The sequence below is a fragment of the Pan paniscus genome, chromosome 9 (assembly GCF_029289425.2).
Source record: "Pan paniscus chromosome 9, NHGRI_mPanPan1-v2.0_pri, whole genome shotgun sequence".
Taxonomy (NCBI): Eukaryota; Metazoa; Chordata; class Mammalia; order Primates; family Hominidae; genus Pan; species Pan paniscus.
Window position 1 is genome coordinate 66,079,159 of NC_073258.2, and position 27,931 is coordinate 66,107,089.

The 27,931-nt window shown below is 56.1% G+C and overlaps 1 protein-coding gene across 3 annotated transcripts; it reads right to left on the reverse strand.

Annotated features, from left to right (window-relative positions):
- Positions 1-115: 115 nt before the first annotated feature.
- EHD1 (EH domain containing 1) lies at positions 116-27,849 on the reverse strand. Of its 3 annotated transcripts, XM_055094486.2 has the most exons (7): positions 27,728-27,805; positions 26,961-27,282; positions 26,187-26,613; positions 22,547-22,644; positions 8,107-8,519; positions 2,709-2,873; positions 116-2,244 (listed from the first exon to the last, which is right to left on the reverse strand). In XM_055094486.2, the coding sequence occupies exons 3-7, from the start codon at positions 26,588-26,590 to the stop codon at positions 1,720-1,722; spliced, it is 1,605 nt and encodes a 534-aa protein (XP_054950461.1). In that variant the 5' UTR covers positions 26,591-26,613; positions 26,961-27,282; positions 27,728-27,805; the 3' UTR covers positions 116-1,719. The 3 variants fall into 3 exon arrangements, with proteins under 3 accessions (XP_054950461.1, XP_008952265.1, XP_054950462.1); XM_008954017.4 differs by lacking the exon at positions 26,961-27,282 and having other exon boundaries at positions 27,738-27,849; XM_055094487.2 differs by having other exon boundaries at positions 26,187-27,285; positions 27,728-27,806.
- Between the last annotated feature and the right edge of the window lie 82 nt (positions 27,850-27,931).

Here is a 27,931-nt window from a genome sequence, read left to right on the forward strand (position 1 = left end):
TCACCTTGCCCCGGCTGCCTTGCCACTCTGTCCATGCTGGCATCACCCCCTCAGACACCAGGGGAGGACGGCCCAGGACTGCTGCCCCTGGAAAAGACAAGGAAGCACCCGAAGCTTTCGCACAGTTCAGACTTTTTAATGCAAGGAGAAAGTCTTCACTTCTCTTCCCACAGGTGTGAACAAGCCACTGCAACTTCAACAGTGACTTCCCGGCAAGGACAGCGCCCGCATCCATCCTCACCTAATACTGTATGGAGTGACGGGCTAAGGAGAACAAGGCCAGTTCCTGCAGACTCCGAGCAGCGCTGGGGAGAAGCTCCCTGAGACCCCCGCGGGAAAGCCTGGTGGGAAGCCCAGCTGTGTGGTACCTGGTGCTCCACCTGCCTTGGTGCCATCACAGCCCGGACAGTGGCCACTGGCCTGCAAACGCGCCCGGGCCCTGGAGGCTGGGCTCAATGGCCCCAGGCAGAGAAGGGGGAGGCGGCCTGAACTGGCCCGGGCCACTGGGCCGCAAGGCTCTGGTTTCTTATTGCTCAACCTGGGGCCAGGGGCATTGTAAGGGCATCCAAGTGAGCTGCCCTCCTTTGCTAAACAGAGGAGGAAGGAAGGTAGGAAATGAAGGGGGATTACAGGAGAAGGGGCTGGGATTTCCCCTGGTCCCCGCTGTCTGGACATGAGAGCCTAGCCAGAACCACGGGCTTCCTCTTACCAGCACCAAGCTGTCATGAGGCCCCGCCACCGCCACCCACCACCCACCTCCCACTGTGGAGGGCGCGTCCCAAAGCTCCAGTTAAGTGAGAGGGTAGGGCAGGAGCTGGGATGACCACCCTTCCTCAGCCAGGAAACGCAACACTGGGGTCCAGGAACGGGGTGCTCCCCGGGTACCCGCACCTAATGCCCCCTGGGCAGGGCTGCTCCTTGGCTGGAGGGTGGGAAGGGGAGACAAAAATCACAGCTTTTGAACAGTGGTTGGGAAGTTATTGGGAACTTTGGTCAAGTATGAAAGATATCACTTTACAGAACAGAAACTAGCTTATGTATTTTTCTGGAAGACATTCTCCTACTCCCCTGAACTCCCAAAAAAGACCAAGGTGGCTGGGCCCTGCTTCTGTGACTGCTGAGCGGGGTGGCGCGTCGGAGCCGGTGGGGCGCGGGAGGAAAGGGCAGGGCCCGCGCACGGGGAGCCTGGGCCCGGGAGGGGAAGGCACAAGAACCCACTTCGCCGGAGAGCACGGAGGAGGCAGAGCCGGGTGAGGAAGGAAGGCACGGTCCCGTGAAGCAACCTCAGCTCAGAAGCACACGGAGGGTGCCTGGTGTTCCTGTCCATGCAGCCCCAGCCTAGCAGCTGCCAAAAGGGCGACCTGGCTCCCCCACGGTCGCAGTCGCTGCACTGTCCAGCTCCAGCCACAGCAAAGGCCGGGGGGCAGAGGCCGTGCACACAGGGCTGGCACACAGGGGAGGCGGCGACAAAGAACGCAGCCTCTAACGTTATATATTAAAATAGCCACAGTTCTTGTGCACACAATTCCATCCTCTCACCCCTGCCTCCCCCGCCAGGCCCAGGAACAGCCTTAAAAGAAAGATGGTGGTTTTCCTTTTCGAGAGGTGAGGAAACATCCGCTCAGTCTTTATGGACCTTGAGAAATGGTGAGCCTTCCCCTCCCCCCGTCTCTGCCTCCCGGCCGGGCGTGCAAATGGCAGGTGCGGGGCCGGGCACCATCACTCATGTCTGCGCTTGGAGGGCGGCACCAGGTGCGGGGGCAGGTCGGCGGGCAGCTCGTGGCCCTCCAGCTTGACCTTGATGAGGTGGTTGGCCAGCGCGAACTCCTCGTCGTCCAGCAGCCCGTCCTTGTCCACATCGGCCAGCTTCCAGATCTTCCCTAGCACGGTGTTGGGGAGCTTGGACTTCACCATCTCCTTCTTGGCGTTGGCGCCCGTGATCTTGCCGTTGACAGGGGACAGCGTGTAGAAGATCTCGTCGTAGGTGGGCTTGTCCTTGCCCACCACCCACTCCACGTCGTCAATGCCCTCACCGGCCCCCTCGCCGTAGCCGTGCCCGAACGGCCCGTTCATGGTGCCGTCAAAGGCACCGCCCTTGACCACCTGGGAAGGCATCAGGGACTCCTCCTGCCGCACCATCACCATCAGCCGCGCAATGTCGTTGGCCAGCATGTCATCCACCGTGTCCAGCAGCTTGGGCTTCAGCGCCTGGAACTTGCTGAAGTCCTGGGTCTGCAGGAGTTCCTGTGGGCGGGGGAGGAAGGACAAGGGCTGGGAAGGGAGGCCCCTCCCAGACTCCAGGCCAAGTGGTTCCAGTCAGGGCTTCACAAGCAGAAAGTGCTGCTCCCCCACACTAGCAGGGGCAACTCGGCAAACCTGTCTGGCCCTTGGCTCTCTAACCTGTACACAGGAGGCACCTCCAGCTCTTTCCTTGCAGGGCTGCGGCAAGGATTCATGGACAGGGCACCAGAGCGCCTGGCATGGCCCTGCCCTCCCCCCACCACGCAGGGTGAGTCACCACATTCCCCTCTGCAGTGTCACCGCCTGGGTCAACTCTGAGTTGGGTGGGGTGCTGGTGATTAACCCAGCTGCTTCCGTTCAGGGAGGCCCTTCCCCATGGAGACGGGATTCCCTCCAAATCCAGTGCCCTGGGCCTTCCTTCTGCCCTGATGGCCACCAGCCTGCATGGGGCCTCGGGACAGCTGTACCTGCATCTTGCGGAGGCTCGGGAAGTCCCCAGGGGAGATCTGGTGCTCGCGCTCAATCTTCTGGTAGATCTCTCCCAGGTTGTTCACCAGCTCTTTCTTTTTGCTCTCTTTACCAAAGACATTGGGCATCTCCTTCTTGAGGGAGCTGATTATGTAGGCGTGAACCTGTGAGGACAGGGTGAGCATCAGGCGCTCTCTTGGCCCAGGCTGCCCCCGAGAGCAGAGCCTCCAAGGACACTCCAAGGATACTCCAAGGTGCTCGCTCAGGAACAGGGAAGCGGGAGGGATGGGTCAAGCTCAAGGCCGCTACCACCACCAGCTCACACAGTCCTAGGAGCAGACACAATCTGGCAAGAGCCACAGCTGTCCACTGCCACAGGACAGAGGACAGGACAGGAAAACGCACTTGAAACAGAAGACAACAGCCTTGGCCTTGCACGGATCATTGTGATGATTCAGGAAGAGTAAAACCCAGTCTGTCAACCCAAAGAAGGCAATCTGTCGTGCACCACTGGGCACATCACACACCCTCCGTTCAACCCTCACCACACACCCTCCACTCAACCCTCACCGCACATCACACACCCTCCACTCAACCCTCACCACACACCCTCTGTTCAACCCTCACCACACATCACACACCCTCCACTCAACCCTCACCGCACATCACACACCCTCCACTCAACCCTCACCGCACATCATACACCCTGCACTCAACCCTCACCACGCATCACACACCCTCCACTCAACCCTCACCACACATCACACACCCTTCACTCAACCCTCACCGCACATCACACACCCTCCACTCAACCCTCACCACACACCCTCCACTCAACCCTCACCACACACCCTCCACTCAACCCTCACCGCACATCACACACCCTCCACTCAACCCTCACCACACATCACACACCCTCCACTCAACCCTCACCGCACATCACACACCCTCCACTCAACCCTCACCGCACATCACACACCCTCCACTCAACCCTCACCGCACATCACACACCCTCCACTCAACCCTCACCGCACATCACACACCCTCCACTCAACCCTCACCACACACCCTCCGTTCAACCCTCACCACGCATCACACACCCTCCGTTCAACCCTCACCACACATCACACACCCTCCACTCAACCCTCACCGCGCATCACACACCCTCCACTCAACCCTCACCGCGCATCACACACCCTCCGTTCAACCCTCACCACGCATCACACACCCTCCGTTCAACCCTCACCACGCATCACACACCCTCCGTTCAACCCTCACCACGCATCACACACCCTCCGTTCAACCCTCACCACGCATCACACACCCTCCACTCAACCCTCACCACGCATCACACACCCTCCACTCAACCCTCACCACACACCCTCCACTCAACCCTCACCACACACCCTCCACTCAACCCTCACCGCACATCACACACCCTCCACTCAACCCTCACCGTGCATCACACACCCTCCGTTCAACCCTCACTGCACATCACACACCCTCCGTTCAACCCTCACCACAGCCCTGCGGGGTGGGATTCTCCCAACCCGGCCCTAAGCAAGGCTGGGAAAGGCTGCCTGGGGCGCTTGGCTCCCACATGGAGGGAGCTGGGATTGGAACCCTGGGCTGCTGAAGGTGCCCCACAGCCCATGTTCTTCTGTTTCTCTGCAAGCCCCCTTCCCCCGAGCTGCCCCCTCCCACGCAGCAGAGCAGGGAGCAGGCTTCCTGCAGGGCCCACCAGCCTGCATGCCCAAATCCGTGCTGAGTGCCAATGGAGCCCACAGAACTCCAATGGGCCCGTGCCACGCTCCACTCCATCATCACAGCTCGGATGACGAAGGATTCGAAAAATCCCAAAAAGGCTTCTCCTGGCGGTTGCCAGCTTTATCCAAGCGTCAATACCTTGCTTAGGCATGTGCCTGTTCAGGGCGGCACCCCCTTCATTTCCCTGCAGCAAGCTGGGAACCTGGCAGCCCTCGAGAGTAGCCCAGCCCTCAGATCCCTCGGCCTTGCCAAGTCGTGTCCAGCCACGGAGGGCTGCGGCCAGCCAGCCTTGCTGCCCTTCTCCCCGGCTCCAGCCCATCCACCACCCCACTCAGCCTGAGCCTGTGCCCTGGGTGGGGGCCTGGCTGAGAACTGCCTGAGGGAGGCAGCCCCGTGCCATGTGGGTCTGGATCTAGAGTCTCCCCAGGGACACTGTGGCAGGCAGATCCCAGGCCGGTGGGAGTCATCACAGAGAGCACCACTCACTCCAGGAAAAGGAAGTGGCAGGTGTGAGGCAACACTGGAGGCCACAGGGTTTTCCAGGCGCGGTGACTCAGTGTGCCTGGGGCCTGGCAGTCACACACGGTCTCACAGACGACCAGGCAGGGGCTCATGCCTGCCCCTTGTCCTGTCTGTCCTCAAAGGTGGCTGAGCAAGGGAGCTCTCTCTGCCCTGCAAGGAGAGAGCCTCAGCTAGGGCCACACCCACACCCCTCAGCTCAGGACGTCCTTTGTCCTTTGAGGCCAGGATCAGTCACCTGGGTTTTTGTATGGGTTCCTCTCTCAAAGCTGGCTCCACTCACAGGGAGGCTCCAGAAGGGAGAGATCTAGAAAAACATCCAGCCAGCGGGGCGCAGTGGCTCACGCCTGTAATCCCAGCATTTTGGGAGGCCGAGGCAGGCGGATCACCTAAAGTCAGGAGTTCGAGACCAGCCTGATCAACATGGTGAAACCCCGTCTCTACTAAAATATAAAAATTAGCTGGGTGTGGTGACGGGTGCCTGCAATCCCAGCTACTCAGGAGGATGAGGCAGGAGAATGGCTTGAGCCTGGGAAGCGGAGGTTGCAGTGAGCCGAGATTGCGCCACTGCACTCCAGCCTAGGTAACAGAGTGAAACTCCATCTCCAAAAAAATCAAAAAATAAAATAATAAAATTAAAAATAAGAAAAACACGCAGCCCTCTGTCCTCCAGAGCAGGCATCTGACCCACGCCCATGCACACAGCTCACGGAGGTTCAGGCCAGAATAAGAATTCCTCATCTACAGGGTGAGGTGGGGCCCAGGGTACTTGGGGCACAATGGGAGGACAGTGGTGGCAAAGGATGAAGGGTCAGTTCTCACTGCTCAGACCAGGTAGCACCCACATGCCCTCTGACTGTCTGGCCTCCAGACAGAGTGGGTACGAGGGCCACTGTGCTCAACGCCTGCAGTCTCCATGCCTCTGAGCAGGCAAGGACATGGGCTCCCCAGGAAGTGCCCATCCTCAGTCCTCAGTTATATTCTGGAGATCAGGGGACTGTGACCCTGGCCACAGGCACATCTGTCACTGAAGCCTTCATGCCCACATGATGTCTACCCTGGTACCCCCTGCATGCCACGAGGTGGGGGCAAGCACCCTGCTCTGTTGAAGAACTGGGGACGTATCACCAAAGGGCCTGGCTTGGCAGGCAGGACAGTTCCCCAGCCACGCTGTGGCCTGGCCTGGCCTGGAGATGGGAGCTACGGCAAGGGCCTTTTTTTTTTTTTTTAAATTAAATAGAGACAGGGTCTCACTAGGTTGCTCAGGCTGGTCTCTAACTCCTGGCCTTAAGGGATCCTCCTGCTTTGGCCTCCCAAAGTGCTGGGATTACAGGCGTGAGCCACCATGCCTGGCCAGAGCCTATTTTTTTTCTTTTTTTTTTTTTTTGAGATAGAGTCTTGCTCTGCCACCTGGGATGGAGTGCAGTGGTGTGATCTCAGCTCACTGCAACCTCTCCCTCCTGGGTTCAAGTGATTCTCCTGTCTCAGCCTCCCAAGTAGCTGGGATTACAGGCACGCACCACCACGCCCGGCTAATTTTTGTATTTTTTTTAGTAGAGATGGGGTTTCGCCATGTTGGCCAGGCTGGTCTCGAACTCCTGACCTCAGGTGATGCGCCCACCCACCTTGGCCTCCCAAAGTGCTGGAATTACAGGATGAGCCACCATGCCTGGCTGGAGCCTATTTCTGAAACAACCGAGCCCTGTGCTAAGAGCCTGAAAGAATAGCTAGGTGCCCTGCTGATACAAATGTGGGCTTGGTCACTTCTCAGCTGTTCAGACAATCTGTGTCAAACACTCCTGTCCACGGGGTCAACCCCAACCACAGCCGGGACTGTCATTCATGGTGACTCGTCTAGGCTGGCTCACGATAGGGTGCTATCCAAAGTCAGACACGCCAAGGGCATGTGTTCTGTCATTCTGTGTTGGAAGGGCCCGCTGGTGGCATTAACCTTCGTTTCCTGGCCCCACCCACGCCGGCTCTCACTCAAGTACTTGGTCAGCCACTGAGATTCTAAACCCTTTGGCCATTCAGAGGCTGCTGATAGGTGCCACCAGGCCTGGGCTGCCAGGAGACATAAGGATGGTCTGCAAGGCCTGCTGAACTGACACTGCCTCAGCGTGACCTTGGCTTCCGTGCACAGTGCTCCCCGGGCTGCAGGCTGGCACCCTGTCTCCTCATGAGCTGCTTCCTGTCACAGCTTAAGCTTCAGCTCCTGCCAGGCCCCCCCAGCCCTTCTACTCCACTGGGACAGCCCCTAGCGCCAGCTCCCGCAGCAGCCTGTGCTCGCTCCGAGACGACACAAATAACTGATGTTTATTTTTTGTTTGCGTGCTCTGCTTTCCCCATGAAGGCTGAGGAGTGGACAGGGGCTGTGTGTCACTCCCCGCCAGTCCCCGGCATCCAGCACTGTGCTGAGTGCACTTCAGGCTCAGTAAACCCCAGAGGGGTAATCCCAGCACTCTGGGAGGCTGAGGTGGGCAGATCACCTGAGATCAGGAGTTTGAGACCAGGCTGGCCAACATGGTGAAACCCTGTCTCTAATAAAAATACAAAAATCAGCTGGGCATAGTGGTGCGTGCCTGTGATCCCAGCTACTCGGGAGGCTGAGGTAGGAGAATCATTTAAACCTGGGAGGTGGAGGTTGCTATGAGCCGAGATCATGCCACTGCACTCCAGCTTGGGCAACAGAGCGAGTCTCCGCTTCAAAAACAAAAACAAAAACAAAAAACCCTAGAGGGAAGCCAGCAAGCCTTAGAGCTCTATCCCCCAACACTCCATTTCTGAGGCTGCCTCCTTTGCTTCAGCGGTAACTTCCTGTGTGCTGTTTCTGTGTTGTAAGCATAGTCAAACCCTTCCTGAAAGTAGATGGGGTATAAACCACAAACAGAACAGGTTTAGAGGGAGGCCGGGTAGAGAATCTTAGTTAACAGCAGGCTGCACGCGGGTGCTGACCAAAGACTGGTTTCTATAGAGGGAAACAGCTCAGTGCAGGTCTGCCTGTGAAGTGAGCTGGGAAGGGTCTCGGGCAATCCTGGGGCCCTGAGTGCCAGTCTCAGAGCCCCATGGCCCTGCCTGGCAATAGGCTGCTCCCCTCACCCCAGGGTCTACCTTGGCCAGCCGTGCCCGCTTGATCAGGTCATTGAGCTTCCTGAGGGCAGCGTTTCGGGGCAGTGACTGGATGTCCTTGAAGAGGTCCTGCTCCTCGGCCTCAAAGAGCTTGCGGTTGTCGGGGATGAGGAGCGGGTGGGACCAGAAGGAGCCGATGTAGACCCTGACCACCTCAGGGGTGTTGATGATCTTGCCCAGGGACCACATGAGGGCCCCGTACACCCGCATCAGCTGCTGCGTCTCGATCTGGTCTGCCTTGTTCAGCACCACGCGGATCTTGTCCTCATGGTTCTTCAGAGCCTTGATCACTTCCGAGAACTCATCGGAGATGTCCAGCTTGTGGGCGTCGAAGAGCAGGATGATGCGGTCCACACGCTCCGCGAACCACTCCAGGACGGCTGCAAAGTCATAGCCTGGGGGGAAGAGAAGGGAGAGCTCAGGGGCGCCAAGGGACCTGCTGCTCTGATGGCTCTCATCTCCAACCTGGCCTGGTATTTCTCAGCCTGAGATAGTTTTTAAAATTCCTATAGGCCGGGCGTGGTGGCTCACGCCTGTAATCCCAACACTTTGGGAGGCCAAGGTGGGAGGATCACGAGGTCATGAGTTTGAGACCAGCCTGGCCAACATAGTGAAACCCTGTCTCCACTAAAAATACACAAATTAGCCGGGCAGGGTGGCGCGAGCCCTCAGGAGGCTGAAGCAGGAGAATCGCTTGAACCCAGCAGGCGGAGGTTGTGGTGAGCCAAGCCCATGCCACCGCACTCTAGCCTGGGTAAGAAGAGCAAAACTGTCACAAAAAAAAAAAAAAAAGAAAAGGCCAGGCACAGTGGCTTACACCTGTAATCCCGACACTTTGGGAGGCTGAGGTGGGTGGATCACAAGGTCAGGAGTTCAAGACCAGCCTGGCCAACATAGTGAAGCCCTGTCTCTACTAAAAATACAAAAATTAGCCCGGCATGGTGGTGGGCACCTGTAATCCCAGTTACTCAAGAGGCCGAGGCAGGAGAATTGCTTGAACCTGGGCGGCAGAGGTTGCAGTGAGCTGAGATTGCGCCACTGCACTCCAGCCTGGGCAACAGTGTGAGACTCCATCTCAAAAAAAAAAAAAAAATAGCTGGGTGTGGTGGCACATGCCTGTAGTCCTAGCTACTCAGGAGGCTGATGCAGGAGAACTGCTTGAAACCAGGAGGCAGAGGTTGCAGTGAGCCAAGATCGTGCCACTGCAGTCCAGCCTGCGTGACACAGTGAGACTCCGTCTCAAAAAAAAAAAAAAAAAAAAATTCCTAGGTGTTCATCTAGACAGCACAGCACCCTGAGGGCAGGATTATCTCCCCTATTCCTGCCCCCACCATAACACTCCCCAACCCATGTAGCACTTGGCATAAACAGGTGCTAATGCAAAGGTTGTCCCACAGTGCAAGCTCTAAGGTGGGTCAGAGGAGGGCGAGAGTGAGGAGGAGACCCAGCACTGTGCTCGGCACAGCACAGAGGGTAGAACATAGACTCCAGTGTTGCCACCTGCCTGCTGTATGCCCTGGGATGGTAGTGACAAGAGGCGCCTGCAAAAGTAACTGCAGCTGCTACTTTTTCAGTGCTGATGTGCCAGGCTCCCCATTTTGCAGGAATCTCACTTATTTTCTGCAACAAGGGTTGGCAAACTACAGCTCAGGGATCAAACCTGGCCCACCACCTGTTTGTATAAATAAAGTTTTATTGAAACACAGCCATGCTCATTTGTATTATCCATGGCTTCTTTTGTCTAACACAGCAGAGTTCAGTCGTTGTGACAGAAACTATAAGGTCTGCAAAGCTGGAAGTATTAACTATCCCACCCTTACAGAAAAAGTTTGCTGACCTCTGCTCTACAAGAAGCCCAGGAAGTGCTACGAACCACTTCCCCTTCCTGGGTCTTAAACACTTCTCCAAAACAAAGTGGTTGGACTGGACAGACTCCAGCTTTAAGCTCCATATTCTTTTTAAAAAATTTTTATATTCATTTTTTTAGAGACAGGGTTTTGCTCTGTCACCCAGGCTGGAGTGCAGTGGCACAATCTTCGCTCACTGCAACCTTGAACTCCTGGGCTCAAGCCATCCCCCCCACCTTAGACTCCTGAGTAGCTGGGACTACAGGCGTGTGCCACCATGTCTGGCTAATTTTTAAATTTTTATTTTGTAGAGATGGGGGTCTCACTATGTTGTCTATGCTGAACTCCTGGGCTCAGAGATTCTCCCGCCTTGGCCTCCCAAAGTGCTGGGATGACAGGCCTGAGCCACCGCGCCTGGATTCTAAACTCTATTCTATATTGCTTCCCACCAACCCATTATGGCCCAATTAAGGCCCACCAATTAAAGTGAATTCTGTCGCCTGTGGCAGAGACTGCTAATTGAAATTCCTCCTAAAGGAAGGAACCAGATATAACTATCTAGTTTCAGCTGGATTCATGGCCTCCCAGCTTCAGACTGCATTTCCCAGCCTCCTTCAGCAGAATGAACAAGAAAAGGTGCATGAGCCCTCTGTTGTTTTCTCCCTCCTGAGGACGGGGATGCTGATGTGATGGGAGGAGCTGGAGGAAGCACCTCGGGTTCAGAGATGAAAGCTGCATGTTCAGAATTGCCTTAGACTGTTGTTTTTCACATAAACTATCGGCTATCTGACTTAAGCCAATGATTTTTGGGTCTCTGTAACAGCGGTTTTGAATCCTATATGACAACTAGGCCTCTTCTAAATATTTCCACTTCAGCCTGGGCAACATAGCAAAATCCCGACTCTACAAAGGTGGTGCAGGCCTGTAGTCACAGCTACTTGGGAGACTAAGGCAGGAGGATAACCTGAGCCCAGGAGGTTGAGGCTGCAGTGAGCCGTGATCATGCCACTGCATTCCAGCCTGGGCGACAGAGCGACACCCTGTCTCAAAAACAAAACAAAAGAAATCCTCACCTCTTCCTCTGCCCCTAGAGTAAAACTTCTGTCCCTCCCGGTCTAGGAAGAGTAAGGAGTGACAGGCGGGCCATGTGGAAACAAAGGCCTAGAGTCCTTGGGGAGCTTGGGCCCCACCCCCGAGGGGCCACATCCTCTCTGCCTGATTCTGGGCAAGCCTCCATGTCCCTGGCTCAGTCTTCCCACAGGTCCCAGGCCACCCAAATGTAGGCCAGCCCTCTTCAGAAGCACCAAGTACTTCCCAGAGAGCAGTCAGGCTCCGGAAAAGAGCAGGAGAAGCCACTCCTGCACACAACAGTCTGAGAGTCGCACAGCTTGGGCCCAAACCCGTCCTCAGCCCACCACCCGCTCCTGGCATCTCCATGAAAAACACCACCCTCTTGCCAAGCTGGGGATGGAGATGGGTGCTCTCTAGACTGAGGGGGCAGAAAAACAGCAGCGAGGTGGGAGGTCCAAGGACAAAGCGTTAAGGAAAAGCGGCAGCTGGACAGGGTCGCCCACGGTGATGGGCCCTGCCGTCCCCCAGTGGGAGCTGCTGCTGACTCCTCCGCTACACGGGTTCCCCCTTGGTGGCATCCGCTGCTCCCACCCTGCAAAGCCCTCCAGGACAAAGGCAGGTCCACAGCCCAGGCTCCTGAGAGGCTGCCTCTACGCACAAGCGCGCCAAGATAAATGGCACCACAGGGTGTGCGGAGTCAAGCTCGCTCATGGGATAAACACTCCTGCCGCCCGCCCCGGCCCCAGGCCCAAGCGTGCTTGGCGCCATCTGTGAGCCCAAAGCCACAGGGGCGTGGAGCCCCTCCCCACACCTGGCGCGCTCCCAGAAGGAACTCGGGCCACTAACTAAGATGGCTCTGCACTCCACTCCCGCCCCCTGCCACTGACTCTGTGACCTGAAGTTCTTTTCCTAACTTCTCAGTTACTTTCTCCATCTGTGAAATTTAAATACCAATTCCTCGGCCGGGCTGCAGGGAGAAGGGCGTGTGGGAGCACTGGGCCTCCAGCCCAGGACCCGACAGGGACAGCCTCCTTGGCAGGCTGGGGCAGGGGAAGCCAGGGTTCTGTGGGAACAAGGGGCCAGCGGCCTGGACCCATCACCGGTCAAGGACTTTCATCCTTGAGCAAAGTCACCAAAACGTAAGGAAAATCCCAAATCCACAGCTTCAGCCACACAGCCTCGGCAGCCTCTCCACAGGTGATGTGCGGCCGTTCCCTGCCCCAGCTCAACAGGAAATAGGGCACTCTGACCAGAAGCAGCCCCGAGGGCCAAGCTTCTTAACAGGGTAGGAGTGCAGGGGAGCCGGGGTCCTGGCCTCCAGCCTGGGCGGGGAGGCCCGATCAGCCTTCCAGAGGCTCAGGTGGATGGTAGGAGACAGCAGAGCTGCCAGGTTCCCTGTGCCCAGAAGGTGTGGAAGGGCATCGTGCCAGGGCACCTCATGCCACCACAGGCTCCTGCTTCCAAAGTACAAGGCCCCGGGCACCCGGACTCCCTGCAGCTGGCTCTGAGCTCCACAGGAGAGGATGCCCAAAGAGTGAAGTCTCGGCAGAAAACCAGAAAGAGAGGCCAAGGGCAACATGAGGGAAACAGGGGCAGGGAGAGGCCGCCTCTGCCCCCAGGGGATGAGGCCACACTAGCTGAGCCTGCAGCGCCTGCCTGGGGCCCGCAGCCCACAGCCTTTTATGGCCAGCTCTGGGAACGCAGGTCAGTACTGAAAAGGCGATGACTCAAGGACTGAGGCTCCTCGCTCAGCAAAAAGGGGGCCCAGCTTCTCCCCTTGTCAAATAATTTGTCTTCAGCCCGCCACAAGCTGAAACTAGAATTCACACAGCTGGGGAGGCTGTGATGCCAAAACCGAGTTCTTTGGAATGAGGGCGCCCTGATGGGCTGTGCTCAGCCCATGTTAGCTTTGGCCTGGGAGTCAGGACGGCGCCTGGGGAGCTGAGGTCACCCTCCCAAACTCCACCCAGCAAGGCCCCACTCCCCCCTCCCCCTGGATGGCTGGGGGGCCCTGGGGAAAGAGAGAAAAAGGAGGGGAAGGAAGAAAGAAGAGTGAGCACTCCAAAACTCCCTGCCCCAGGTCCAGAAGCCCTGCCCCACCTGCTCTGAAACCCAGTTACTGGCCGTCATCTCAAGCTGGAGTCAACAGAGGTAAGCCCATTTCTTTGCAGGTGACTAAAATTTCCTGTTTATTACAGAAAATGTGCTTTTGCTGTGAGGGAAACACAGTGACTGGCCAGCCACACCCACAGGTGACAAAAAGGGCCACAGCACTCAGGCCGGTGCCATGCAGGCAGTGACCACGTAACTGCACGCCCCACCAGGCCCACCGGCGCTCCTTAGCCCACCAGGCCCTCGCTGCCCTCAAAGGCACCTCACTCAGCCTTAAAGACGCCGGGTTTCAAGAGCTGCCAAAGGCTACACTGCACAGCGGTAGCACTGAGCCACTCTCTAGATCAGAGCTGGACGGCCGGTATCAAGTACAGAACGGGGCTTGCCAGCACCCCCGGCACTGCCCAAGGCAACAAGCCTTCAGGCTTTGGCACCCACCAACGTAGGGGCCTTGCTGTTAGCTTGACTAGCTCAGGCCCCGGTGGGAGTGACAGAACTGACGCCGAGCAAAAGGACACAGAAAACATGGCCCAAGCGGGTGGGCTGGAGAGAAAGGCCCACCTGCAGAGGGAGTGGTTTTAGTGAGTAAAAGCCAGAGCCCCCTCTGATAAGGGATCATAAGCCACCAGGAAGCTCTGGCTCAGAAAATCCTGGGACCTAGAAGACATGATGCTAAGTGATGAAATAAGTCTGTCACCTTTTCCAAAGATGACACACACGCAGCCAACGAGCATATGAAAAAACTCTCAGCATCACTAATCATTAGAGAAATGCAAATCAAACCACAATGAGACAACATCTCATAACAGTCAGAATGGCTATTATTAAAAAGTCTAAAAATAACAGATGCTGGTGAGGTTGCAGAGAAAAGGGAACATTTATACACTGCTGGTGGGAATGTAAACCAGTTCAGCCACTGTGAAAAGCAGCTTGGCAATTTCTGAAAGAATTTAAAACAGAACTACCATTCGACTCAGCAATCACATTACTGGGCATAAACCCTAAGGAAGAGAAATCATTCTGCCATAAGGACACATGCACACATATGTCCATTGCAGCACTATTCACGATAGCAAAGATGGAATCCACCTAAATACCCATCAACAGTAGACTGGATAAAGAAAACATGGTACATATACCACAGAGAATACTATCCACCCATAAAAAGGAACAAGATCATCACCTTTGCAGCAACATGGATGGAGCTGGAGACCATTATCCTCAGCAAACTAACACTGGAATAGAAAACCAAATACCGCATGTTCCACACCAAATACCGCATGTTCTCACTCATCCATGGGTGTGAAACATCGAGTACACATGGCAACAAAGAAGAGAACAACAGACACCAGGGCCTACTTGAGGGTGGAATGGGTGAGGACAGAAAAACTGCCTAGCAGGCTGGGCATGGTGGCTCACGCTTGTAATCACAGCACTCTGGGAGGCTGAGGCAGGAGGACTGCTTGAGTCCAGCCTGGGTAACATAGCGAGACCCCCCTCTACAAAAATTTAAAAAATTTGGGTGTGGTGGCATGCATCTGTATTCCCAGCTACTTGGGACACTGAGGTAAGAGGATTGTTTGGGCCCGGGAGGTTGAGGCTACAGTGAGCTGTGATTGTGCCACTGCACTCCCAGCCTGGGTGACAGAGTGAGACCCTGTCTCCAAAAAAAAAAAAAGAAAAGAAAAACTACCTATCAGATACTACGCTTATTACCTGGGTGATGAAATAATCTGTACACCAAACCCCACCACACTCCATTTACCTGTATAACAAACCTGTACATGTACTCCTGAACCTAAAAGTTTATTTAAAACATCCTGTCACAAAAGGACAGATACGGCACTGTAGGATTCCACTGACACGAGATACCAGGAGTAATCAAGTGCACAGAAAAGGAATATAGAATGGGGAGTGCAGGGGCTGCGGGGTGCAGGGAGCCAGGAGGGGAGCTGGTGTTGAACAGGAAGAGTGTCCATTTGGGAAGTGAAGAGCTCTGGAGCTGGATGGTGGTGACAGCTGAACAATGAAGAATGTGCTAAATGCCAGTGAAATGCACACCTACAAATAGTTAAAATCTACTTTTCTGGGGTCCATGACCAAAAAACGTGGTTAAAATGAGGCCGGGCACAGTGGCTCACACCTGTAATCCCAGTGCTTTGGGAGGCCAAGGCGGGCTGATCACCTGAGGTCAGGAGTTCGAGACCAGCCTGACCAACATGGTGAAACCCCATCTCCACTAAAAATACAAAAATTAGCCAGGTATGGTGCCACACGCCTGTAATCCCAGCTACCCAAGAGGCCGAGGCAGGAGAACTGCTGGAACTCGGGAGGCAGAGGCTGCAGTGAGCCGAGATCGCACCACTGCACTTCGGCCTGGGCAACAGAGCAAGACTCTGTCTCAAAAGAAAAAAAAAAAAAGGCTAAGCACGGCGGCTTATGCCAGCAATCCCAGCACTTTGGGAGGCCGAGGTGGGCGAATCACCTGAGGTCAAGAGTTCGAGACCAGCCTGGTCAACATGGTGAAACCCTGTCTCTACTAAAAATACAAAAATTAGCTGGGCGTGGTGGCAGGCGCCTGTAATCCCAGCTACTTGGGAGGCTGAGGCAGGAGAATTGCTTGAACCCAGAGGCGGAGGTTGCAGTGGGCCAAGATTGATCGTGCCACTGTACTCCAGCCTGGGCAATGAGAGGAAAACTCCATCTCCGCACCCCCACCTCCAAAAAAAAGATTAAAATGGTAAATATTATATGTTAGGTGTATTTTATCACAATTTTTAAAAAGTGAAAACGAAAAGTCCTGGGACTGTGGGATGAAAGAACAGAGTGGCTCCGGGCAACCAGGCTGAGCCAGGCATGGCACCTCAGGGTAGCGTGCACGCAGGTGCCTCTCATGGCTACCCGCGTCCCACCCAGCCTCCTCCAGGCCACTGCGGCTCTGGGGCGCCCCTCTCCAGGCGCTGGCCTTACAGGGTCTGCCTTCCTGAGAACAGCCGGACCATGTTTCCCGCCAGCACAGAAGGGGAAGAGGGAGGTTCTCAGGCCTCCCCGCCCTACCCCAGCAGCCTCCAAAACACAGGTAGTTCCAGCCGCAGGGGGAAAAGCTGCTTTATACATTCCAAAGATTTCTAGAACATGAAACAATAGAGGGTTTGTCTCCAATCGACTTTTGTTTCCTGTCATTCAAGCTGCGTGGGCTTCAGTATTTCTCGCCCTAGCTCTCCATCACACAGGTTTCCAACGCGTGCTGGGCCTCGTTCCTGGGCTTGCTCAGGCTGAAGCTCCTCCGGAAGGGTTTTCCAGTGGAGCACAGAGGCGCCTCCGTTCCTCAGCATTTACCTGAGAGCAGCAGCAGCACACGCCCACACGAACCACGTACTTGACTCAAAACTGCCTCGGGTGGAACAACCCAAGTGCCCCAACAGGTGAATGGATGACAATGGATGGTGCATCCCTATGATGGGACAAGGACCCCCAACAAAGAGGAGCGGGCCACAGGGGCTCTCAAACACACAGATGCAGCTCAGAAGCATCCTGCTAAGTGAAGGTGGAAGCAAAAGGCTTCATCCTGTATGATTCCATTTAGGTGACATTCCGGAAAAGGCAAAAGTTAGAGACAAAGGTCAGTGGGCTGCCTGGGACCAGGAGTGACTATGAGGGGCACGGGAACTTTCAGGCGATGGGAATACTCTCTGTCATGGTGGCGGCAGCCCAGGAATGCTTTGTACAGCAGGGCGCCTGAGGAGGGTGGACTTCACTACACACAACGTAGACCCCAGCAAATCAGACAGAAGCAACAAAAGAGGGGTGGGAGGGGGCAGAGGAACTCTGGAATCAGGCCCACATTTCCATCCTGAACCTTCTACTCAACAACGAGCTGTGTGACCCAGCAGGTCTCTGACCTCTCAGAGCCTCGGTTCCCAGCTTCTCAGTCTGTAACACGAAGATAGTAGGTTTCCAGCTTGGAGGGCCGCGGGAGGATGGAGTGAGCCTGGCACACTGCGAGCAGGAGTAAATGTTTGCTCTTATTTACTCGCAGGATTTGTATTTTGGGCTTAAGAAGCTCAGATTCTGATGGGTGTGTAGGCAAGGACTTCAAATGCATGAAGAATGCCTCATCCCCCAAATATAAACGGAATGTTTGCAGGCGCTCAGCCAGCTGCTCCCCAGCCCACCGCCAGTGCGCAGCCTGGGGAACAGGTGCTGAGCGCGGGCAGCGCCTGGTACGCCTCCTCTGTGGCAGAGCCTGCACGCCCCCAGCAGAGGCTGAGGCCAAAAGCTGTCTTGGCATCCTGGCCTGCTGGGCCACAGAGGGAGACCACAGCCAGGTGGGGCGAGCAGAGGGTTTTGGGAGGCCTGGAGCTGGGAGCAAAGGAGGGCCTGGAACCCAACGGGAAACCCCGGCTGAGTCAGCACTTCCCCGAGGATACTCCCCAGGATGTTACTCAGATCACTGTCTGGAAAGCCCTGGGCTTTTCAATCTCTTGACTATGAACCAGCTGACACTTGAACACTTAACTGTGCACCAGGCACTAGGGCAAGAGCTTAACATGTAAATTCTGGTCATCTACAATAACTGGAGAGACTATGGTGTTTCCTGATGGACTGATGCAGCTCCCAGGGACTACAGCAACTCCCTAGAGCCACCCAGCTCCCCAAGTACTAACGTGGGACTTGAACTTTCTGATCTACTTGTGCTATGGATGCTGAATCCAAGAGGGACACAGCACCTGGCCTGGCTCATGGCCTTTGGGCCGCCCCTGGGAGCATTTGATGGTCTTCGGAGCACCCTGGTGAAACCTCAGCCTGGGGGTGCTGCTGGCAGCGGCATCTCCATCTCAGGAGGTGTCGGCAGGAAGTGGGGGCGGCCCACGGCGCAGGCCTGCCTCTGGGCCGGAGGGCTCAGGACACACAGGTGGGAGTGTGGGCAGGGAGGCCCCATCCAACCACTAAGGATCAGGACAGCTCCCAGGCTTAGAGGGAGCCTGCAGACCACCAGAGGGCAAACGAGAGCCCAGGCCACCAGGCTCCCTGGAGACCCCAAAGGGTCATTTATGGCTGGGAACAGGGAACACAATACCAGCACTGCTGTTCAAAGCCCCAGACCTCAGGTCCATTTCAGGACTGGAGTCTAACCTTGGGTGGGAGAGAAACAGAGGGTGGCCTCTGTGTGTCTCAGGAGGGCTGAGAAGGCCTCCACAGTAATGACCCAACAGGGGCAAAGGTCTGTCTGACCCAAGCTCCCGGCACTCCTTCACCCACAGCCTTCATGCCAAGGCACCCTTCTCAGCTCCGCCGCAGTAGAAGCACAGCCCCTACCTGGGTTCAAATCCTAGCGCCGACACTTGCTGGCCTGCCTGTCATCTTAGGCCAATTACTTAACTTTCCTAAGCCTCTGCTTCCTCCTCTGAAAGGCAGGAGCTTCCTCCTAGATGCAGCTGCTGTGATAACTCAATGGAACTCACTGATGTGGCAGTGGCCAGCAGAAAGTCAGACACAAAGCTGGCCAGGTCTCTGATCTGCTACTGCAAGTAGAAACAACACTACCCTGCTGATGCTGATACAGCTTTCATGGGGAGATTGAGACACAAAAACTCCCGCTTAGTTCACAGTTGCCTAGTGACCACAGTGGGGAACGAACGAACTGGCCGGGCTGCCCACAGAGGCCCCGCCGGGGGATGACTCGGCATGAGGCACTGCCGGGACCACGCAACTGGTCGGCAGCCCCTGGAGCCAAGGGCACCACCCCTGCCGGACCCAGCTGCCCTTTGGAATGCCCTTATCAGTCACACAGGCAGCACTCAAGAATGAACGCAGCCCCCAGAGGCCACCTTTCTCTGCTGACACAGGAGAATGGTATCTTTAAAGTCACTCAGATTAGCACACAGGCAAAGGCAGCCCAAGAGACCCCAACCCGGCCCCCTTCTCGTCCCTGAGGCAGTCCTCAGGGGTCCCTGACAGAGCCTGGCTGCATCCTGACTGCTTTGGGCCTGCACCAGCCCACCTTATCTTTTCAGACCGTGTTTCCTGCACACATTAGGACCATGGGGAAAGGGGAAAAAAAGTCAGGAGGGGCCAGGCGGGGCCAGACGGGGTGGGAAATGGAAGTAAATGCAATTAGCAACCCCAATGTCCATCCATGGCCTCCACAAGGACATGTTTCCAGGGAACGGGCTGGCAGGCCAGGGGAGGCGTGTCGTGCTGGGGCCCTGGTGCGTGCTCTGCCGGCCCTATCTTTCCGAGAGGGAAACACCTGCTTTCCACGCCACCAGCAAAGGCAGTAGCAGGCGGCCAGCCCTGCCGGGAACGCACTGCTCCACTCCAACCTCCTCCGCTGGACAGGCCACACGGGCCTTTCCATGACTGACGGGCGGGGCCTCCAGGAAACAGAAATCCACTCCTCCTGTGTACACCTAGCGGGGCTCATCCTGGAGTTTACACCCAGCACCTCCAAGAGGTACTGAGCAATGGTCTTTCTCCTGACAGTAAAACACCATCATTCAAACCCTAACCAGGTAACTTTTAGTAAAACACATCTAAACCAAGGCCTCTAGGGCTATGGAGGAAAAGAAATGGTCTAGTAAAATCGGTTTGATCTTCTGCTACTTCACAGCAGGAAACCCCTCCTCCAATCAGCGTGATGTGCTTCTCTTTCAGCCACCGGCTCCTTCCTGCCCATAATGGGTAGAGATGACCTTCTGTGGATATAGGGGAGCCTGGCCTCTCAGGGATGCAGAGGGGCCACACTTTGCACCTGGAGGGGAGAGGGAGGCCACACAGGCAGAGCATGGCAGCACACTGACAGCAGCCTCATGTCCTGCTGGCTTGTTCCTCCAACCTGTTGTCTGCACAGGCAACTCCAGGGCAGGGACCACAAGGCAACACCTATGTCCACCCCTTGCTCCCAATCAAAACGCCATGCTGTGTCTGCAGATCCACTGATATGGAGCATACACTTTGGTGCTTGTCCCAGAGACAGCCAGTGTAGACACCTCTGCCTGCCTCTTTCCTACCAGGGAAAGGAAGCAGAGGGAGTGGGAGGTGGGGAGGGAGCATCTCAGAGGGCAGGGGCCAAGGCAAGCAACACAAGACATACAACCCCAGCCGAGCATGATGGCCTGTGCCTGTGGGCCCAGCTACTCGGGAGACTAAGGTGGAAGGATCACTTGAGCCCAGGAGTTCAAGGCTGTGATGATGCTTTGAGAGGCCGAAGCGGGCAGATCACCTGAGGTCAGGAGTTCAAGACCAGCCTGGCCAACATGGCGAAACCCCGTATCTACTAAAAATATATAAATTAGCCAGGCGTGGTGGCATGCACCTGTAATCCCAGCTACTCAGTAGGCTAAGGTGGGAGGATCGCTTGAACCAGGGAGGAGGAGGTTGTAGTGAACCGAGATCATGCCATTGCACTCCAGCCTGGGCGACAGAGTGACACTCTGTCTCAAAAAAATAAAAGAGTAATAACTTAATCAGATTTTCTGACCTTGCTTTGGCAAATGACAGGGCTTTTGCTTATCCGGCATTTACTAAAACTAGGTTGGAACAACAATAGCAGTAAGAAATAAAAATACTAGCCCTCGCTTTTTTTTTTTTTTAGAAGGGGTCTCCAAATCTACTCCCTTAACTCCAGGGGGTGGGAGAATCTAACAGCTTAACTGGCAGCTCTGAAACCAGATGAGGGCCAGTGATTTCAGTATGCTCTGATGCAGTCCCACACGGGCAAGGCCCGCAAGGCTGGAAGGAAAGAGAAGCAAGGTTTCTCAGCTCCAAGAACAGAGTCCCCATGCCCTCAGAGCCCTAGCAGAGAGACATGTGCACCCCAAATCCTAGCTGCCGGCTTTGACTGCAAGGCTCACCCAGCAAAGGCCAGTCCAGAGGGTAAGGGACACGGGAAGGATCTGCAAGTTAATCATCAACAAACTTGCTCACTTGTCCTCAACCCCTCTTTGAGTTTGATCTTATTTCATTTTCACATTTGGAGCTGTAGACTCCACTCCTCACCTGCCAGGTACCAGCCTACCCTCAAGCTCCTCCCAGAAAGCATCAGGCCCCAAAGCGCCCCACCCATCTGTGAAAAAGGGGCAGTGACAGATGGAGGACCCAGTTCAGGCTCATCCTGAACCAGATCTTCAAAAGAGCTTGGCAGAATCTAGGCAGGAGTTTACACAATTGGAATGGGCACGGTGCACTACTGCATAGCAAGAAGGCCTCAGCCAGGGAGGCTGCTGTCAACCTCTAAGCAAATGTAAGCAAATTTCCACCAGCCCCTGTTTCATGAATTTCTACCAGCTTCTCCTTTTGCTTGGCTCTCTCTCAGTCCTGCTGGACGTGTGAGGAATGTATATGGCTTTGGGGGGCAAAGGCTGTTAAACACAGACTAAAGCTAATAAGCTCTGGGGACCAGGGGCTTGTTCAGAGTCAGCAATGCTTCCTGCACCCTCACAGCATGGCCCGATTCTGATCCTGTTGTTTCCAGCATGCCCCAGGGGTTCAAAAGCATGACAGCCACATAAGATTGGCTGTGGTCTCACCATGGCTGCTCCCATTGCCTAGGCCCAGGGAGCCAAGAAAGAAAGCAGCTCCCGCCCTCTCAGTGCACAGAGCACTGTGGAGATGGGAGGCTGATGTAAAATGGGTTCTTACTCGGACACTTTTTTTTTTTTTTCTGAGACGGAGTCTCGCTGTCGCCCAGCCTGCAGTGCAGTGGCGCGATCTCGGCTCACTGCAAGCTCCACCTCCTGGGTTCACGCTATTCTCCTGCCTCAGCCTCCTGAGTAGCTGGGACTACAGGCGCCCACCAACACGCCCAGCTAATTTTTTCTATTTTTTAGTAGAGATGGGGTTTCACCGTGTTAGCCAGGATGGTCTCAATCTCCTGACCTCGTGATCCGCCCACCTTGGCCTCCCAAAGTGCTGGGATTACAGGTGTGAGCCACCGTGCCCGGCCACATTTTTTTTTTTAGAGAGGCTGAGACTGGAAGAAATCTCGAGGGCAGCCAGGTGTGGCAGCTCACGCCTGTAATCCCAGCACTTTGGGAGGCCAAAGCGGGCAGATCATGAGGTCAGGAGTTCGAGACCAGCCTGGCCAATATAGTGAAACCCCATCTCTACGAAAAATACAAAAATTAGCCGGGCGTGGTGGCACATACCCGTAGTCCCAGCTACTCAGGAGGCTGAGGCAGGAGAATCACTTGAACCCAGGAGGCAGAGGTTGCAGTGAGCTGAGATCGCGCCACTGCACTCCAGCCTGGGTGACAGAGTAAGACTCCGTCAAAAAAAAAAAAAAAAAAAAAGGAGAAATCTCAAGGGCAGCATCTGAACCAAGTTGCAGATCTTAGAGAGAAGGATGTGTGACAACACCAGCAGCCCGAGCTGTGGTCACAGCTGTTTACCTCTGCTGATCCGCTGCTTCTCTCCAGACAGGATCCCAGGGGTGTCGATGATGCTGATGCTGTCCAGGACGGGGTTGGGCAGCTGGGCACACATGAACCTACATGAGAGCAAGAGCCAGAAGAGAGGCGTCAAGACACAGTCATCACTGCTCCGGACACAACAAAGGGCTCTCTGTACTCCTTCGCTCCATCTCTGGCTTCCTCTCCAGCAGCGGGGAACTGACAGGTGGTTTTCTATCGTCTTAGTTTCCCGGGGTGGCCGGCAAATCGTATGGACTTTCTCAACTGGGAATGCAACCAGCAGGCTCAAACTGACCCAAATCAGCACTTCCTCACACACTTTTCCCCTAGAGTTTGAGAGGTCAACTTTCAAGCTGCTGACTTGTTAGTGAAAACTGTGCAAGCCTAGGTCACCATTCAGTTCGGAGGGGAAGCAGAAGGTCACGCTGGGGCGCTGAAATCCCATCTCAGAATCCTCCAGCACTTGGCTAAATCTCCACACTGAAGAGAGCTGGCCACTTCCTACTGCTGCTAGGGCCAGCCCTGCCCTTTCAACCAGCCGCTTGGGTGAGGGAATTGAAATGGACAGCCGGCAAAAGCTGGGGACCACACAGGCTGGTAGACGGTGGGACGGAGAAGCACAGACGCACCATTCTCTGAAAGTCCGAGCAGGCTGAGGAAGAACAAAGCCGTGGAGAGGCTGGCGACTTGCGGGCCAGGGCTCAGCCACGCATATCTGAGTTTCACACTAAGCTTAGAACAGCCCAGAAAGGCAAGGGGCAGTCTCAGTTGAGAGCAGGGATCCTTCACTGGACGCAGAAAAAGCTCCTTTGAAAAGTTCTCTGAAAGGCCAGGCGTGGTGGCTCACGCCTGTAATCCTAGTACTTTGGGAGGCCAAGGCAGGCAGATCACTTGAGGTCAGGAGTTCAGGACCAGCCTGGCCAACATGGTGAAACTCCATCTCTACCCAAAATAGAAAAATTAGCTGGGCATGGTGGCACGCGCCTGTAGTCCCAGCTACTCGGCAGGCTAAGGCAGGAGAATTGCTCGAACCCAGGAGGTGGAGCTTGCAGTGAGCCGAAATTGTGCGCCACTGCACTCCAGCCTGGGCAACAGAGCGAGACTCTGTCTCAAAAAAACAAACAAAAAACTTCTCTGAAAAAGGTAGTGAGAGCAAAGAAAAGACTGACCCATTATCTGTAGGACGCAGACTTGAAGCTGCCTTTCCAACAGACGGGAGGACTCTGAGCCGATCAGCTTCTCCCTTTGGCCCCATCCCCCAGTGACCAGGGGCCCACGGGCAGAGGGCAGCTGGCCAGGGCAAGGGGTGCTCTGCAAGGCAGTGGAGCAAGACCAGCTGACCTGCAGGGCGAGCAAAACGTGGGCCTCACTCTCACCAGTGCCAGTAGCAATGCATGAAGGCCAGTCCTGGCCTTCCTGCTGGGGACAGGAGGCGCTGGAGAGATGATTACAGAATAGAAGGATGGGAAGCAGAATTGGCTCTGGGAAATCACATACATAAAAATGCCTCATAAATGAGCCCAGAAAGTGAGTTAATATCTATAGGACCCAGAAACCAGTTGCTCTGCAGAGCCCAGGGTATATGGCAGAAAACAAGAAAGGGGAAGCAGCAAAGATGCCTCCGATTCCATCTCACCAAGGACGCACAGGTTTCATCTCGCACAAGTGGCAGTCCCAGTTATGCAATAAGTTTTTGCAAGACACTCTTAAGACACCCTGACTGCACCTTGCCTTGGTCTGCTCCAGCTGATTTTATTCTTAGAGCAGCCACATAGGGGGAGAAGGCCGGCAAGTCAAGTTCACGGCTCAATGAGTCTCTTCAAGACTCAGCTGGGAGAGCCTGTATCAGCCAGAGAAAAGCCTCCTTTGTTACACCCTCCTCGCCGGGCTCACTCCCCACACTACACATCCTGGCACAGCTCTGGGCCTCAGCGTGGGCTGATAGGGCCCTTTTGGCAGGGCCATCAGTGATCAGGGATCCTCTGGAGATGAGGTGGCAGCAAGAAGGAAATAAACGTGTGCCACCTCTCAGATCCTGTGGCACCAATGTCATCAAAGCACCGGTCTCGGACAAAGCAATCTCGAATTGCTCTTTTTCGGGTAGAAGCAGCAGAAGGCAGTAACTGGCTGTGCAAAAGCCAGGCAGTCAGTGCTGGCTGACCTAATGGGTGACTTCCGCACATCAGCCAGACCCTCTGAGCCTCGGTTTCCTGAACCAGTCAGGTGGGGGCTGCCAAGATGATGTCTAAGATCCTTCCAGCTCTGAAACTCTAGGCTTCCAAATTCAGAAAACTGGTCCTGTGCCATGTCTCTCCTTTCAAAAAAGGTGTGCCCTCACAAGGAAAGTGAAGAGGACTCCGCCTCTTCAGGACCCTTAGCCCAAAGGGCTGCACTCAACCTGGCCTTGACAGACAAACATCAACAGCCGTAAAACAGGAGGGCGGGCTGAAATGCCTGGAAGTGAACAGACCCTGCTGAAGGTCAGCTCTGTGCCTGGAGTAGGCCTGGCCACCAGCTTGGCTCTAGGGCAAGCTGCCCTGCACGGCTGGATGGCGTCTGGAAAGGAATGTGACCATGCAGGGCGGGGACCTGGAAGGCAGGATTCAAAGATTCCTTCAGAGGCTCTTCGCTGGTGCAGAATTATGAAAGGCATGTGGAGTCCGTGAACGTGGGGTGGCAGGGAGGACAGGGTCTGTGAAGTACTTTGGTATGTCGCCTGGGGGTTGGGACGGGCATGTCTCGAGTTTCTTTGGAGAAAAGTGAGCTTGGGCATTGCACTCCTTGAGCGGCGGGAGCACTGTGTTTCATTCACAGCACTGAGACAGGCAGAGTCCTGGAGCTCACTCTCCTCGCGTGCAGAGGCCACTTAACTGGAAAAGTGAGGTCCAAGTGGGTGAAGGAACCTCAGATTCTGTCCCTCAGTGCACAGAAGAGCTTAGGGCCAGAATCTCACTGCAGGGCTCCCACTGCCACCACCTCATCCTGCTTCCTGAAACCCCTCAGGGCAGCACTGACCTCTTGAGAGCTGCCATTGGGAGAAGTGTTCGAACCTCAACTGTCCCCTGCCTCCAAGGGGCTGCCCCAAAGTCAGCAAGCCACAGCCGATCCTCCTCCTCCCACCTACACAAAACCACCGTCCCAGGGGAGGCAGAGCAGACCCACACCGCACCAGAGAAGGGAATGGCTAAAAGTTTCATTGTGTTTTGCTATTGACACTTAAGGAGACAGGGAGGGGAGGGTTGATTTCCGTGAATTAGGTGCATCCAGCCTGCGGGACGGAGGTGGAGACCAAGAAAAGGAGCGCAGGAATGGCTCAACTTCCTACTGCGGCCCTGGTGCTGAGGGGAGTGGGGCTGGGATCTGCAGGAGGGCTTGGTGGTTACCCTGGAAGATTCTGGGGAGGACAGAAGCTGGGGGAGCCGACAACGCCCACTCTTAGACCCCCAGTGGGTTTTCTCTGGGAAGGGGCAGGGCCCTTGGACCAGGGAGTGGTCACTGAGGGTCTCACTGGGGCCTCGGAGACAAAGGACGGCGGGGCGACAGCCACGGGAGGGTCAGGCTCCGAGTGAGGGGTGTGCCCCGGCCGCGCCCCCCGCCCCCTGGAGTGATGGGTGGGTACCTGTTGAGGAAAGCGTTGCCAAACGCGTTGAGCTTGCGGAAGGGGCGCCGCGGGTCCACCACGAGCGCGTTGCCCGGCACCACGCCCTCAGTGGGGCCGTGCATGACGGCGATGAAGGAGTCGGTGGTGGGCTCGGGCCCGATGCGCATCCCCGGGAAGTCCTGCTCGATTAGGTGTCGGATGAAGGTGGTCTTGCCCGTGCTGTACTGCCCCACGAGGAGCACCATAGGCTTGTTGTCGAAGTCAGCGTCCTCCAGCGCGGGCGAGTGGAACTCATGGAAACGGTAGTGCTCCTCCAGGGGCAGCAGCTTCTGCGCGTACAGCTGCCGCAGCCCCTCAGCCACCGTCTGGAAGAGCTCCGGCTCCTTCTTGCGGCGGGCATCCTTGCTGACCCAGCTGAACATACTGCCGGACACGGGGCTGGCTGCTGCGGGGCAGAGCGGCGGCTGAGAGCGGGGCGAGGGTGCGGAGCCGAGGCGGGGCCGGCCTGGGCAGGGAATGGGGAGCGACCCACACTGCGCAGGCGCACAGCCCAGCCCGTCGAAGCGCCCTCTGCCGAGTGCTGCGCACCCCTCGCGGAGCGGCCTTTATAGGGTCGGTCCCTCAGTGGCGGCTAGCGCCGCCGCGGCGGGGGCAGGGCGGAATTGGGGGAGGTAGGGAGGAGCCCCTCCCAGCCCCGCCCCTCCGACTGGTGCCACGTCTTCCCCTACCCCGCCCCCATTGGCTGATTCCAAATCTCGCGAGGCTGTGGTCCGGGAGCCGTGGCAACCGCACCTGTTTTGCCCCGCCCCTCGTAGGGAGGCTCGCGAAAGTGCTGCGGTTAGGAAGGCGAGGAGCGGGCGTTCGGCGGAGACGGCCTCTGGGCGGCGCGCCTTCCGGCACCGTGGCCCCCCCACACCCCCGCGGGATGGCTCCACGAGACACCCAGTCAGGCACCCTGGTTCCCTGACTACGCGCCGCGCCCGCCGTTCGCCACGTGCGGTCCTCCAGCTGGCTCGGAATCCCCGGAAGCATCGGAGTACCCCCGAGCGGCGGCACCTCCTCCTTTCAGCCCAGCTTCCCAGACACACACTGTCTTTGTCCCCTCATCTTTTATCTGCTTTGGGAGAGGGAGAGACAGGAAAGTGGTAGCAGAGCAAGCTGAGGAAGTAGAGAATCCGGGGCGGGCTGGTGACTGGGGAAAGAAAAATGGGCAGCGAGAGGCCTGACCTCCCCTCAGGCCGACGGGGTGGGAATGGGAGAGGGACGCAAGCGAGGGAGGACATGGGTGACACCGGACGCGCGCGGGAGAAGAGAAGGTTTCCCCACAGAGGCTATAGCTGGGGCAGGGCAGAGAGGGCATGAGGAGGAAGTTGAGGCTCTCCGGCCACTTGCGTATTGGGAAGTGAAATCGGAAATTCCCTATGTGGGGAAGAGGGGAAGTGTGGGGGCAACAATGAAATCTTGTGGGAATTTAGGGGGAAGTTTAAAAACCCAAATACTTCCGCTTTCCTCTCGGGGTCACCACCATTTACCATCATTTACTGGGATCTGTGCCCTACCTCCCCTTACCAGTTCCTGGCTGTTCCATGGGGCTCACTCCCCCGCCATCCTCCCCGGCCACACACAGACCCCTTTGGCTGTCCAGGCTGGTGAGAATCTTCAGTGGGTGATGTCAGAGCTTTGGGGACTGATTGTTATGTAACCAGTATCAAGACACCAACCTGTGGTAGCAGGACCCTGGGGGCTCTTAAAGAGATCTGAAT

Coding starts and splice junctions, on each gene's coding strand:
- EHD1 (XM_008954017.4), bottom strand. Junction 22,645..26,186: donor GGCAACGCTTTCCTCAACAG/GTACCCACCCAT, acceptor GCTCTCATGTAG/GTTCATGTGTGCCCAGCTGC. Junction 2,245..2,708: donor CGAGCCTCCGCAAGATGCAG/GTACAGCTGTCC, acceptor CCCCGCCCACAG/GAACTCCTGCAGACCCAGGA.